The 15,292-nt window shown below is 40.4% G+C and overlaps 1 protein-coding gene across 2 annotated transcripts in view; it reads right to left on the bottom strand.

Moving 5' to 3' along the window:
- LOC135244978 (VPS10 domain-containing receptor SorCS3-like) overlaps positions 1-15,292 on the bottom strand; it is a 135,888-nt gene that overhangs the window by 31,195 nt on the left and 89,401 nt on the right. For both annotated transcript variants that reach the window (XM_064317701.1, XM_064317700.1), the window contains exons 5-10: positions 15,047-15,120; positions 13,494-13,558; positions 11,932-12,050; positions 8,293-8,382; positions 2,758-2,937; positions 739-885 (exon numbers count right to left, since the gene is read on the bottom strand). In XM_064317701.1, coding sequence (XP_064173771.1) covers positions 739-885; positions 2,758-2,937; positions 8,293-8,382; positions 11,932-12,050; positions 13,494-13,558; positions 15,047-15,120 — 675 coding nt within the window. The remainder of the gene's footprint in view (positions 1-738; positions 886-2,757; positions 2,938-8,292; positions 8,383-11,931; positions 12,051-13,493; positions 13,559-15,046; positions 15,121-15,292) is intronic.

Below are 15,292 nucleotides of genomic sequence, written 5' to 3'. Positions count from 1 at the left end.
AGTGATTTTTTTTAAAAATACTGTGTAACAAAACAACATTTGGTATTTGCAAAATTACCATTTTGTAATTTGTAGCTGAGACCAAAAATGCAGTATAGTAAAACCGCATAAAACTGCAAATTCCTGCACAGTAAAATGTCAACAAAATGTTAATTGAACTCTAACAGATAACTTTTGGTCCTACTCTGGTCCAGAGCGGGACCAAATGTTATCTGTCAAGAGTTTAAGTAACGTTGGACATTTTACTATGCACAAACATGCTTAATGATTTGTAGATGTATTATACTTTGAAGATGGACAGGATGCATACTTCATATAGGCCTTAAATACATTTTGAGTGATCATATGCTTTCATACATTTACAATGGACACATTTTTAGAGAAAAATATGTGGTGGTCAAAGGTCACTTGGTCTAACGCTACCTAGGCAAAACCCTATTCTTCTGAAAGTTCACTTGTATATGGGAAATATTATTTTCATAGATAAGCCATTCCTCTATATGGGAAAATAAACAAACAAAATGGCATTCATGCCATCATTACATTACATTACAAACAGCAGCAGATTCTCTTATCCAGAGCTACTGAATAAAATGGAGAACGCCAGTGTTAGCCTCAGCTAATACAGAAGTGTGACATCACCAAGGAGACACAGAAGGACCAGTTATAATGAAAAGATGTAAAGTTAGCCAAACAATCCAACGGTTATTTAACACAATCATACCAGACCATGCTTACCAAAATGCAGTGAATGTCATTGCCCGATAGGTCTGTTGAAGGAGCTTGTATTAAACGCCATTCTTGACCTTTATTATAAGTGATGTATGATCTCACTTGGTTGTCGAGCTTCCTGTTGGCGATGAGAATTCCTTTGATTCCTTCTACCTGGGGGAAGGGAAAGACGCTGAGCAATGACACAGACACTCAACAGATAAGCAAATTGCATTTCTGAGCTTTTATAATGCTCTTCGCGTCTCCTGTCGGCACCTTGCTTTAGAGCTTTTATTCTATAACTAAACTTAAAAGCGCACAGCGAATCAGAAATCGCTCCGACTGTTCCGGCTGAGCAGAAAATCAAATCAAATCAAATACCGTTTGAAAAGTATACAGACACATTCTATTCCGAGGCAACCCACATAAGTGGCATTAATAGGTGCTACGTTTGACAGAAGGAACACGAGCTGCTGACTGGACAGCTGCAGTTAATGAGAAGCTGTCATTCGATGTAAAAACGATGTATTACCCCTGTGCAGCCCCTCAAAAAAAAAAAAAAAGGTGTGCGTCGGTGGATATCTGTTTATGTGCCTGGTTATATGTGACAGCACAAATAGCATGAATTCATCATGGCTAAAGGTGCATTTACATGTGCAGAACTCAACTCTTTCTAAATGAATGCATGCCTGGCAGCGTTTAAGAAAGCTTGTGATTGTTATGTAGTTAAGTTAACATATGTAGCTTACCGTAAAAGAATGGTAAGATTTTAATATGCAGTTGGCAAAATGTGGCTGTGTATGTGTGTGTATGTGTTTCTGTGTACTGTATGTGTGCATGTGCATATGTGTGTGTGCATGTGTGCACGTGTGTGTGCATCAGTGTGTGCATAGGACGGAGTGTAGCACAGTGGGTAAGGAACTGGGCTTGTAACCGAAAGGTCGCAGGTTCGATTCCTGGGTAGGACACTGCCGTTGTATCCTTGAGCAAGGTACTTAACCGAAATTGCTTTAGTATATATCCAGCTGTATAAATGGATACAATGTAAAAAGTTGTGTAAGTCGCTCTGGATAAGAGCGTCTGCTAAATACCTGTAACGTAATGTAATGTCACGTAAATGCATTATATTGAGTCCATTATCATTTGGGTAACCTGGTCTTCTGTGATAGTTTGTCAGTTGTGGAAACTGGTTGATTACTTCAAAAAAAAAAAAAACCTTCATATCCATACAGTATGTTGCTGAAGACATCTCTTTGAGGAAGCGGGACCTTTAGATGTTACTTCTTCCATTGTCAGAATTTTCCTGCTTACCTCAATAAGGTAATTATAACATAATTATAACATAATCATTTGTTGGATGAATAAAATGCATTATGATCGGTCTGTTTTAAAGGATCATGCATAATTATCTTGTCATGTGTTCAATTATAACTGTGATGTTCATTAATGAGGAGGGGAAAAAAAACTTTGAAACACTGCCAGCCTCTGTAATTATGGAAAATTATTTTGTTTAATTTTGGGTCAGCATGTATCAGATTGACCTTTGTACAGGGAAAATTTTTCAGTCATATAAGCTTGATTACACTATTCACTTGGGACCTGCTTAAATGATATGTAATTGGTCCTGAATATCTTTCTTTTAATTGGGTTAAAATGAGATTGGTGTTAATTGTGTGGTGCAAAATGCTATGATATTATTAATTCTGCTCGCACAAAAACTCTGATTCTCAGCTTCCATCTCTGAACTAAGCAGAGAGTTGTTTGTTCTGCTCCTAACTAATCTATTTTGAATAAATTGCTTTTTAATTGAACCGGATGTCAGCATTGTTATGCGTCCTATGGACAAGAGGGTCTAACAAATGCATTCTCTATTCTTTAAATCTCAAAATATTTTGCGGGGCAGGTAGCAGGGAGATTGGATTTCGCTGAATGTTAATAAATGTAATTGGATTTGTTTGGCAGCTAAATAACAACTGAATCGGAATAGCTTTAATTAAATGTCGTTTTTCGCCCCCGCAGCCTCAGACTGCGTCGGCCGACACATACCTCGTACAGGTCCACCATTATGTTTCCCTCCACCCCTTTGCTGGTTTTCACGTTCTCCAGGGCCAGGGTGAAATGGACGCCGCGCGAATCCGAGATGTACAGGTTGTACGTGTCGTTCTGGTTCCACTCCTGGACGGCGGCGAAGACCTGGTTCTCGTCCGTGCTGATGATGTGCATGTCCTGTCAGGGGGACAGACGGCAAGCCGGATTTACGCTTCGGCGCACGGCCCTTTCGACGGGCGTCGCGCGACAAAAAACGAAAGCGCCGCACGACGTTCTGAATTTACACCTCGGCGAAGGGCCGTGGGGAGGGTTCTGTTGTCTCTATGGTAACGAGGCACCGAACTACTGACTTTCACGCCTGTGGAAACATGGCGGTGCCCCGTGAAATTACTGAGAAATGGTGGAGGAACACATTTTATATCTACTTCTGTTTAAAAAAGAGACTTGAATGGAAAAAAGAATTTTGTTGTTCCAATTGGCTGTCCAGAAAACACTGTTCGATGCTCTGCGACATAACAAAATTCTAGAGGTGCGCGACACTGAAAAAAAAATGTTGTGTAACACTTTTCCATTGGAAATGTCATTTTTGGCATATCACACTTCTCGGAAGGGCCATGCGACAAAGTATAAATCAGGCTTTAGTTCTGAGTATGACCGTGGTTTTTTCAAGAAGAAACAAATTCAAAAACAAAATCTGGAAGGTGTCGTAGGACTAGTCAGCCTACATGGAGGCACAATGCTGTACCATGGAAGGTAAAATTTAAGCTGAGCAGCATTTGCTTCCTGTGATTTCGAGCTGAAGACACTCCTGCTGGAGGTGGCACACATAACTCTCTGATGCTGGCATCTCCACAGGCTTCATGCTCATCTCTAAACTAATCCTGTCCATCTCTAAACGAATCCCGTCCATCTCTAAACGAATCCCATCCACTCCCTGCTTCACCTGCTCTGGCACCTCGCAGTGTCTACGCTGTATGCGTATATGAGATGGGAATCCACAACACGGCTACTTTTCTCTGATGTATGGAGGAGTGAAGGGGGAGGAGCTGAAAGGGCTTCGCAGTTTTTCTGGCAGAAGCAATCTCTGTCTCAAACCACTGCAGACCTGCAGTACCCACTGCCTCTAAGACTTGCAGTACCCACTGTCTCTAAGACCTAAGGTAATCACTGTCTTACTGACTGCCTTTGTCATGTCAGTTTTAAATACCTAGAGAAGAGATTTAATTGGACCAATCTTCTGTGTTTTTCAACAAATTTTCACGGGCCAGAAAAATGGACATATTTATTTTCTTATTGTTGCTACTGTTTGCCCATTCTATATGCAACAAATTGGTCTAATTTGCATTCCTGTGTGCTTTAACAAATAATGGCTTACTCTCTTTGCACCTGGTACTGTGTCAAAATGCCCCATTTCCTACAACATCAAAAGGAGCCCAGACAAAAACGTGGCAACCTTGCAACCAACTATGAGACACAGTGTACTCAGGGTAAAAAAGCTTTATTATAAATCCCTGGTTTCAATCCTGTAAGAAAGCCATAACAGATATTACAGAGCTCTTGAAGCCATTTATTATTCAGCATTATGAACTGGTGGCTGTATTTATAATTTATTTCCCTTTATTTTATCAGGTAGGCCAACTGAGAGCTGTTTATCAGCTAATACTTGGCGAACCAAAGTAGGTGGGGAACCCAAGGGATTGGGAAGCCAATCAGATGATTAAGTGGCCAGACATGTAAAGCCAGTTTGGTGGGAATTTGACAGAACGCAGGGGTGAGCGCTCCTACTCTTTTGTGATAAGGCGCCTTAGGACCTGGCTTAACATTTTGTCCGAAGAGACGGCACCTTCTACAGCACATTCCCCTCATCTCCGTGGGTATTGGATTTCTATTGGTTCTAGAGCAGGGGTAGATTTCTATTGGTTCTAGAGCTGGGGTGTATTTCTATTGGTCCTAGAGCAGGGGTGGAGTTCTATTGGTTCTAGAGCAGGCGTGGGTTTCTATTGGTTCTAGAGCAGGCGTGGATTTCTATTGGTTCTAGAGCAGGGGTGGATTTCCATTTGTTCTAGAGCAGGGTTCTCAAACACCATTCCTGCATCGCTGCAGTCTCTGCTGGTTTTTGTGATTTCCTTTCAATCAGCAGCCAATTCAGGCTGTGGAAACAAGGTGCACAGACCCTTCAGCCAATCGATGGCTTAGATTAAGCACTTAAGTGCAGGAACACATCAAAATCCAGCAGACACAGCGGCCCTCCAGGTTTCCCTCCAGATCCCTCGTCTAGCAAGAAGCGTACCCCTTGCTCAACACCTCTTCCAGAAGGCGATTCATTTTCCCAAGACGATTCACATCCACATAATGACCAAGCCCACACCTGCTTAGCCTCTGCAGTTTGACATGAGAAGGCTCTGAGGTGGAATGGCTGCTCACCAGTGCAGGGCTTTATAGAGATTCATTATACCTGGCATGCTGGCAGGTAACCAATTTACAGATTCCATCGGTTATTCTTGACCTTTTTAAATGCAGTAGAACCTTTACAGCCTTCTGAGTCATTTTCACAGCTTTGGATCACAAAAAATCACATGTGAAAATCACGTGAACACCCAACATGTGAAGAGTGCACATGTGAACTATAAAAAGTAATCCCACTTATAAAATGAGAGCAGAAAAAAAATGTAACCTACAGTAAGCTATTTGTTTCAAGTCACATTTTGTTGTCAAATGTGAGAATTGCAGTTCACATTAGGAAAACGTCAGCCACATGAAATGTGGGATTTCCATGTGAAGACGCAAATTTCATGTCACATGTTTTGTTACTGCATATGTAAAATGTAGTTCACATGTGAGAAAAGCCAATCACATGTAAACACATCATTCACGTGACAATGCTATTTTCACATGTGAATATTGTGGTTCACATTTGAAAAAGTCAGTCAAATGCGAAAATTTTGCATGTCAAATATTTTGTTTTTGCATGTGTAAATTTCAGTTCATGTGAAAATAAGGCAATCACGTCAAAATGTCCAGTTAGCGTGAGATTTTCTTTTCGCATGTGAATACTTTAATTCAAGGCAAGTTTCCTATGATTTTTTTTTCATATGAAATACTGAGGTACAGTATTTAAAGCTTTAAGTGGGATTCTGAGATCATTAAAAAAAACCTCATTTAAAAACATTTCCATTGTAAGGTTAAATATCCGTCCATCTCCCATCTGCCATACAGTTTCTTTTGCCTCTTGTGGAACTGTGGCATATGGGGACTGCAGACTTTGGGTGTTGTACAGCGCAGTCTGTAAGTATTTGGACTGACACAATTTTTGTTGTTTTGAATTTAAAATAAACAACAAATTGTAGCTTAAAGTGCAGACTGTCAGTGCTAATGTAAGGGTGGCAAGATAAATTCTAAAGTTTACAGAAACATCTTAGATGCTCAGATCCAACCAAATGCCTCAAAACTAATTGGAGGGCACTTCACCTTGCAGCAGGACAAAGACCCCAAACACTCTGCTAAACCAACCAAGGAGTTTTTCAGGGCCAAAAAACTGAATGTTCTTGATTGGCCAAGTCAATCACCTGACCTAAATCTAAATGAATATGCTGAAGACAAGACTGAAGGCAAAAATTCCCTGAAACAAACAGGAACTGAAGATACAGGCCTGTGGTTCAATGGTCACAGATTTACAACCAAGTACTAAATTTGACAATAACTTTTTGTCCCCTAAAATGGGGTACTATGAATTTAAAAAAGCTGTAATTCCAGCATGGACCACTGGAATTGGATGCATCACAAAGACAAAAATGACATTTGGGAATTCAAAGGTGCAAGGAAAATAAACAGTTTTGTAACATATGGTGGAAAGCTTTTTGAAAATATCCAGATTTTTTCCTTTTATAAGAGCGAATTGTGTCTCAGTTTCATTTTCTCATTCATCTAGTTTTTGAAAAAAAAGGCTTTTTATTAGTCAGGGTATATGGGTTCACTTCTACGCCTCACACACCTAGTAATGAGCTTTAAACACAACTAGCTCAGCGTGAAAATTAGCTTTCAAAGCCAACGGAAAACTACGGATCAATACAAATGTGGACTCATCTGAAAATGTACTTTTTTTGGCAGAACTTTAATTATTATAAAGATTTATATTTGACAAGAATATATAATGTGTTTTTTTCCCTGAACAATCATTGATTAGTATCAGTCGACTGATAACATTCTTTCACAGAATTATACATCAACATATTCAATGAATTCATTTAAACTATGTAAAATTGTTTACCTTTTCATTAAAAAAAACTCCCTCGCTGTTTGATTGCTAACTTGCGTTCCTGTTATGTAAAAGGTGCATACAGTTCTGGAAATATGGCTACCCTGTCCCTGTTACCATTGTCTGCGGCTGCTTTCCTTCCTGTGGTGAAAGAGCTTTCAGCAACGGCTTCACAGAACACAGCCGAGAACACAGCACTGCTGGGAAAAGAACTGATGCTTCACAGCACAGTGAAAGCAAAATGATGTGCTCTACATGATACTCACACATTGCACCAGTCTGAGAGATACGTGTGATAAGGGACAGCTAAAAAGCAAAATGAGGGGACCAAACCTGCCAGTCTTTGGGAAAGATTTAACTAGCTGCGCACACACCCTACACTGATGCTTTATTACATCATTGAAACTTATTCTTCAGAGTCTCTTTTTAACTATCCTGACGCTTAATTTTGCTGTTAATCAGCTTGGAAAAGACACCGTATTCCAAATAAATTGATACACTTTGAAAAGAATGTATTCTATAATCCTTATATCGGTTTCTCTGCAGTATACAGGAGCTGCATGTGTGGAATTGAAACTTTTTCCCCTCGCATAATTCCACCTACCGAGTGCATAACATTCTTCAGAACTGTAATGAGGTCACCCACAACAAACGGATTTATCACAAAGACTCTTTTAGTTTTTTGAAGGAACACTGCTAATCCCCAGCATCTCAATTTTAGCATAGCAATTTAAACCATGATCATCTGTCGATAGTTCTGTTCTCACACGTACGTCAAACACTTCTCCAGCTCTTGTTTCTCCAAAGTTAAATGCTTTATACAGCAGCTGGCTAGCCAAAGCTTATCAGAGCTTCACATTACATTCCTTGATGAGCTACTGTTGTTGACTGCACACTTTTACCACACTTACACAATGCACAGAAATATAAATTAAGGTCTGCATTGAAATGAGTCAAAATGCAGGCCGAGTTAACAAGCAGAGAAACTGACCAAAGAGCTTGGTCTGTTGCAGTAGCTATGTCAGTGAATGGCTTTATGTACATGTGTCTTTTTGAGATTAATAGATGATGATTAGCAGAAATGTGCAGTTCTTGGCTGGACGAATCATAGCTGAGTAAAATTGAATTGCATCCACTGTTCCCGATTTATAGATCTTGTATCTGCAATAAATCCTCTTAAAATTTAAATAGGCAATTTATAGTTGATGAATGTCCTGACAACAAGACTTTGAAAAGGTCAAGATCATTACTCCACATGACACAGAAAGTTTACTTACTTTGGGAAGGGAGTATTTGGGCAGTTTAATTCGCACAAAGGGTTCCCTCAGATAGGATACAAAGTAACTGGCACGTCCGGCTGTGGTAACCTGGAGAAAAAATAACAACAGAAAAGTTTACACCTGCAGTATACAGAGACAGCTGCTCTCATGCATATGATGTGGCACGACACAGCAGAAGGCATCAGTAGGACCACCTGTCAGAAAGAGCCAATAATCCATCAGGGATGACCATAGGGAAAAACCAACAACAAACAACAACCCCCCGATGCAGGATTGCAACTGTTAGCTAAATCAAGAAGTCCAAGCCCATTACTGATGATCATCAAACTCAAACTTTATATTGATCATTGACTGATCTCAACACTCACTGGCTATGAGAGAGAAACCCACAGAGACAGCAGGCAGAGTTCAGTTAGCAGGGTTTCCAGGGACACGCGATGCTGTATAGCATAAGAGTGAATAATTCTGAACGTATGCTGGCCTTGTGTTTTACATCATTCCTAACTCCTTGATTCCTGGACCATTCCCAGTACCCATAAAGTATCTAAATACATTTCTGACATTTGGTATCAAATTCAAATTCAAATTCAAATGCTTTATTGGCATGACATATTTAAAAATACATATTGCCAAAGCGCAGTGACAACAGCAATCAACTACAGTAAGAATATATAATGAAAAAGAAAAAAGACAAGCAGCAAAAACAATAACAGCACAAATGATAGGAACATAATACTTATTATCTATTAAGTTAACTGAATTAAATTAATTGAAAAAAAGAAGAATATCATTTATTAATGAATCTATGAGCACACACATATCCCAAAAGAAAAAACAACTAAGTGTAAGTAATGAACATAAAACTCTGACCTTCCACAGAGAAGACAGCGAGAGAGGGAGAACAGGAGCAGGGGGCTCGGTTAAGGAACCCCATATTCACACACAGTCTGGAGCTCCTCACACCGGCCCCATTACCTGGGCCGCTGTAGCGCTGATGCTAATTCTGACTGCTGGCGTGGAGCTGCAGCTGGGCATGCATCAATCACATTCATGGCCCAGATAAGCAAGCGTCTGGCGTGAGCAATGATAGATCACGCTTTGTCTAGCCATGGCATGTTTAGAGCATGCTCACAGGTGTAACGGAAGCCCTAGAGTTGCCCTATGTGGGTCATCCTCTTAGATGCCTTCTGGGATGTTAAGTTTAACTTGCATTGCCGATATGGAAAGTGGAGTAATGGATGAAACACTATATCATATGTGTATATATATATATATATATATATATATCAGACCTGGGTCAAATACATATTTATTTTGGATTCAACTACTTTACTACGCTTTACTGATCTTATCTGGTGTATTATTAGAACCAATGAAATACTCTCAAAAAGTGCAAACCCTGCCTTCTGGTCATATTGGTAGGCTCAATTACACCAGGCAAGATCAACAGAGCACAGAATATATACAGTATATATTCTGTGCTCTGCTGATATATATATATATATATATATATATATATATATATATATATATATATATTTGTACATGTGTATACTCATGAGAAGTATGCTGATGTACACTTGAATTATTCAATGTTATAAATTGAGAGAAAAGTCGCTATCGATGATTATACACTATACATGATTTGTTTGGCCACACATAGTACAAATAAGGAATAGTCTACTATTTATATTTCATTTCCAAAACGTTTAACTGGATTATGCCAGGTAAGACTGCAAAACGCAAAAGAATAAACAATAGATATTGCAATCTTAAAATAACAAAGGATTCAATCCTCCGTCCCTGGCTTACAATTAAATCCGAGTTGTAAATATTATTTCTTCATAAACAAAGTTTGAATACAGTGATGGCCAAAGTTAATGGAAAAAATGTTTTCATTTCAATCATAATATCATTTTTGCATGGATGTTTTATTTGGCTGCCAACCTATTAAAAAAGTAGTTTCATTTTTTTTCCCATTGGCTGATTTAATTGGTAGATTAATAGGGAAAGTTAAATCATGTGAATAAAGTATTAATATGGATATTCCTCGCTGCAGAACTGCCTCTACCCCCCCCCCCCCCCATCCTAAACCATGTTACTTGATGATGATTTGATGCAATCCAGACTTGTACTGAGTTGGCTAAATGCTTCTATTTTTTAGCACACTTAGCACTGTTGACTTGAAACCTAGCCTTGTTTGCTTAACATTACTGTATCTGCCGCCAGGCCAGCTGTTTCAGTTTCCCCATCACCAGTTTCATTCAGATGGCTAATCATAGCAGGTGATACTGTGAAGTAACCACACTACAAGAAAACCCTTTATTTACAACATTTATACACCTGCAAATAACTTCAGATTTAATAATCCTCCTGCTGATGATTTTCAGCTACTGTACTTTCTTTCCCCTGGAGTGACTGCATTACATGTTTAAAATTTTCAACTTTCAAATTAAAAAGTATGATCAGTTTCTGCATAAAATTTGTTGGCAAATCACTGAAGTTGATCGGATAACCGGTTAATATGCTAATTGGTACAGCCCTGATTTTTACTGAATCTGGGCTCAGACCTAAGGGCAATACATCTGAGAAATCAAACAGAAAATGTTAGGAGTAATCCTTTTCTAACTGGCAAGAAGGATTCGGAAGGTACTGCAAAGATGCTGTGCTTGACATATTACATTAATCCTCCCATGGAATGACAATCATTTCCAAAGAATCCAAAGGAAAGATATTTTCACTCTACAATACTTATTCTGTTCTTTCCTCTGATGTGTTCAAGCTGACTGGGAAAATGTGCTGCGGACCAATCGATATCCTCGATATGTTTTGCCAAGAGAAATATTTAACTTCCCCCAGCTGAGAAAGGCACTTGCAAATATTGCAAATATGCAACATAACATGACGCACACTCTCATTCAGCGGTGAGAGCTGTAACGTTCACCCAAATCATGAAAAACGCTCTCCTTCCTCCCACACGAAAACAGCAACCTCCAGCAATCAGCAGTTATTGCTTAGACCTGCTCTTGGCTTTTGAAGACGGCATAAGGGCCCTCATTATGAAATGAAACAACCAATTTGCCATCTAACTCTGAACAGATAATATAGAGCATAGAGGAGCTAGGAGAGGGAAGAGGTAATTAAGTAAAAAAAGAGGAAGCTTTTTAAAGGAATGCACTCCACTGTAGCAGTGGCCCTTAAAATAAATCTTCGCTATTGAGCAAAATGTAAGTTTATACTCTCCTTGTCGCCCTTGTCTGTAGATTCCTTTGGAACTGCAAAAATATGTAAATAAAATTATTGCTCAAAAATGCAAGCTGGAAAAGCACTGAGCTATGGTTGGGTGGGGGGGGGGGGGGATAGAGGAAACAACTCAGTGGTGATCTCTAATATATTAAATTAATATTATTAGAGTCATATTTCTAAATCTTTCAGCTCTGCCAATTACTGACAAAACAAGAATCTTTCTTTTCAACTGAAATGAACTGAGGCAACAACAGCAACAATATCCTGACACGTGCCTCCAACAGTCATTATTATGGATGAATGGAATCCAAACGACTGGCACCGTGTTGAATTTGGGGACATCGATGAAACTTCTTTCCCGGATAAATCTGGTACAACGCAGTGCCATACCTGAATGAAAACGTAGTCGTCCTGGACCACCAGCGAGCTGGTGTCGATGTGCCCGGGGAAAGGGTAACTTCTACCGGACTCCAAACAGCTTACGATTCTGCAGGTCACGTAGTGTGCCCCTAAACAGAAAGAAAGAGATACAGACGCACATCAGAGCCAGTTATATCTCAGGGGCCAAGATGAATTTTAAAATTTGATTTGATAGGGCTTGTAGCCAATCGGAGGTGACTAACAGGCAAGCCAAAATAGCTGTCCCATTTGTCCATCTAGCTAGCATGGAAAGGTTAATGGAATTTAAACAGCAAACCGTTCAAGCCTTTAAGTCTTTATTGATTCTTCAGAAAATGAAATAATATGCAGTTCTCACTCTGTTGAGGTTTCAGGAAGGTGCAATGCAATAAAGCACAGTAATCACTAGAGTAACACTAGAACCAGCATCAATTCTGTGATTTCTCTAAATACGGCGTTTGTGGGACCAAAGCCATTTCTACTTTATTTGCAGACTTCACACTCCGCTCACATGCCAATTCTAATTATTAGGAGTCTGGAAAACATCTTCATTTTTCATATCACAACCAGAAAAAGGTCAAAGGTCACTGCGTATACCCTGAGGTGCACAGTGAAACCATACTGGTGGCATGCTCTGTCCTTCAGGGGTGTGATACAGCGTGCGTGTACAGTAAGTACACTCCGTATACAAACTTTCTCATGGTGTCATAGTATACTCTTTCTACCCATTTGATGAAAAATATTGGTTCATAAATGTCACACGTGTGAAAGCGTAATTTAAAGACGTTGCTTTACACACAACGCACAGGATAAGACCGCCAGTGGGGACGTGGGTAGGGACATTCAAAGCCTTTGTAATCGCAAAAAATGGTGGTAATCAAAATTGTATTTGACTTCTGCTTCATCAGTGCTTGCAGTAGGACCTGGCCCTTCATTTCCAGCTGTACACAGAGGCTACCTTCATTTTTTATCTACTTCCTGCCCGTCGAACCAAATATATTATTCTTCTAAACAGCATGGTCTGAAGGAGTTCATGAGCATACACTTTTAAAAATCCCATTGTTGATATTCCTGAATGTATTACATTTATGAATTCATGCACTTATGTTATATGTTCATGGCTTGTGTTCATAAGCACCTAGAAGACACTGTCTGGATTAAAATAACCTCTGTGAATAGGCCTAAAAATGAGAAGAAAACATTTAATCAGTTTATATTTGATTAGGAAGTGAACATGCCTGCATTTACTGTGCTCATAGCCTAAACATCCTAACCAGAACCATTTGCTTCTAAAGGATCAAAATGATTTTCAAGGAAGCAGCATTGTAAATTATGGTGATGGCTTTCAGTCCCCTAGAGAGACGGAAGGAAAAGCCTTTTTATTAATCCATCAAGTGATACATTCTGAGTTGCATAATCCAGTGTAATACCCCTGGGACACGTTTCAGACCCAGAATGCATTTCCTGTCTGAGATGGCCTCCCCGGCCCTCCGAGCCCTGGCAGGCGGAAGGGTGAAGTGATTTTCTGTGCTGTCTGATGAGCAGGTACTCACGTCCGTCAGCAGAGTGGGCCTCTATGTGCACTAAATCCGGCTCCTTGTCCAGGCCCATCACTGACCTGCGGCAGAGGAAGAGGAAGACAGTTAGCGGAGAGCGCACAGTGCCCTTCGGGGAGCGTTCAGGCCCGGTAATAGACAACTTTCAATTTGCTCCCTTGTAATGATAAACGGATAAATGCTTGAGTTTCTCTTTCCCACCCAACTGGATGTTCAATCAGCTGCAATACATCATAGCGTCAAGGCCCTGAATTTGAGTATTGCCTGTGTTTCAGTATGTAATGTCCATGCCTTGATAATTGCAATCAATGTTATTGATCACCAATTATTGCACATAAATGCCAATAGGCATTTTGCTAATCATGGAAGTTTGTGCATGGTTATGCCTTTTTTTTAGCTGCAGTAGGAGAGCATAAAACGGGATGGCATATGTGATCAAACAACAATTTTTCTGATGTGTAGAGTGAAGCTGGAGGGGAGGAGCTTTGGGGGGGGTGGAGCTGGGCAAAGGACAGGGTAGAGGGGTGGACCTGAAGGGTGAATAGGCGGAGCCACAGAGTGGAGAGATGGAGCTGCAGGGCAAATGGGGGGAGCTACAAGGTGGGGGGGGTGAAGCTGAAGGGTGGAGGGGAGGAGCTGAAAGTACTGCTCTCCATGCAAAACAAGTGGGGAGCTCCACAGCCTGGCCTCGATGCATGCACAGCTGTGGCTCATTAGCAAACGCCCCAGGTGTGGCCTGCTGCCATCCATAAACACACCAGGCCAAACAGGGCATCAGCTGTGCTATACAGGAATGGTCTACTACAGGGCTGCCCAACCCTGTTCCTGGAGATCTACCCTCCTGTAGGATTTGATTTCAACCCTAATTTGGCACACCTGACTCTACTACTTAGCAGCTCAACAAGATCTCTAGCTGTTGAATGAGGTGCTTTGTTAGGGTTGGAATGAAAACCTACAAGATGGTAGATCTCCAGGAACAGGATTGGACAGCCCTGATCTACTAAATGTGAGCCCAGCAGGACAGCTACGGCTATAAGATTGTCCGCACAGTCTCTGCGGTGTCTCTCTTTAGCGAGTTCGGTGTTGCTGTGCTTTTAGTTACATTTGGTTTCATTGTTCTCTTTTCCAAACCCCAAGAAGCGGGGAAGGAGCACCGGTTCATTCTGCTGTCTTATCAGCTCACCCTCCAGCCCGGCAGCTGTAACCGTCTCCATGTCTTAATTTAAATCTGCTGGTGAGATAGCAAGCAGGCTAATGAAATGCACACATTTCACACAGAGTGATTGGCTGCAGGTGAATCTGGTCATTTAAAATACTTGTGCGATAAGTGGGACCAGCATTCACACCGGATATTAGTGTTCATATACAGCTTGTTTGGGTTTTATTTATTTTTTAATTTTTTAAATGCACCCTCCTAATGTACTTGTGAGCGGGGGCCACAGTAGACATTTTTCAGGAAGGCACTAAATACAAAATTGTCTGGGCCTGAGATCCACAAACCCATGCTGAGTAAATGACTAGATCTAAAGAGTGCCTCTGGCATGACTTACCAGTAAAATCTGTTTGGAGTTACGTGTTCATGGACAAGTTGCCATTTTCTTCCAAAATCCACTGAGCTGTACAACTGTAAGGAGGAGGAAAACATGCATTTTGTGGTGTAGCTTTGACAGGTGTAAATCCTTCAGGTAGAAATCACCAAGCAAAGCAGCACACACATACATACATACACACGTATGTACATTACGCACATACGTATGTTAATCATAATAATCATAATATAGGTACTCACAAAGTGC

This window comes from Anguilla rostrata, chromosome 18, assembly GCF_018555375.3.
Source record: "Anguilla rostrata isolate EN2019 chromosome 18, ASM1855537v3, whole genome shotgun sequence".
Classification (NCBI taxonomy): domain Eukaryota; kingdom Metazoa; phylum Chordata; class Actinopteri; order Anguilliformes; family Anguillidae; genus Anguilla; species Anguilla rostrata.
This window is presented reverse-complemented; position numbering and strand designations above follow the sequence as displayed.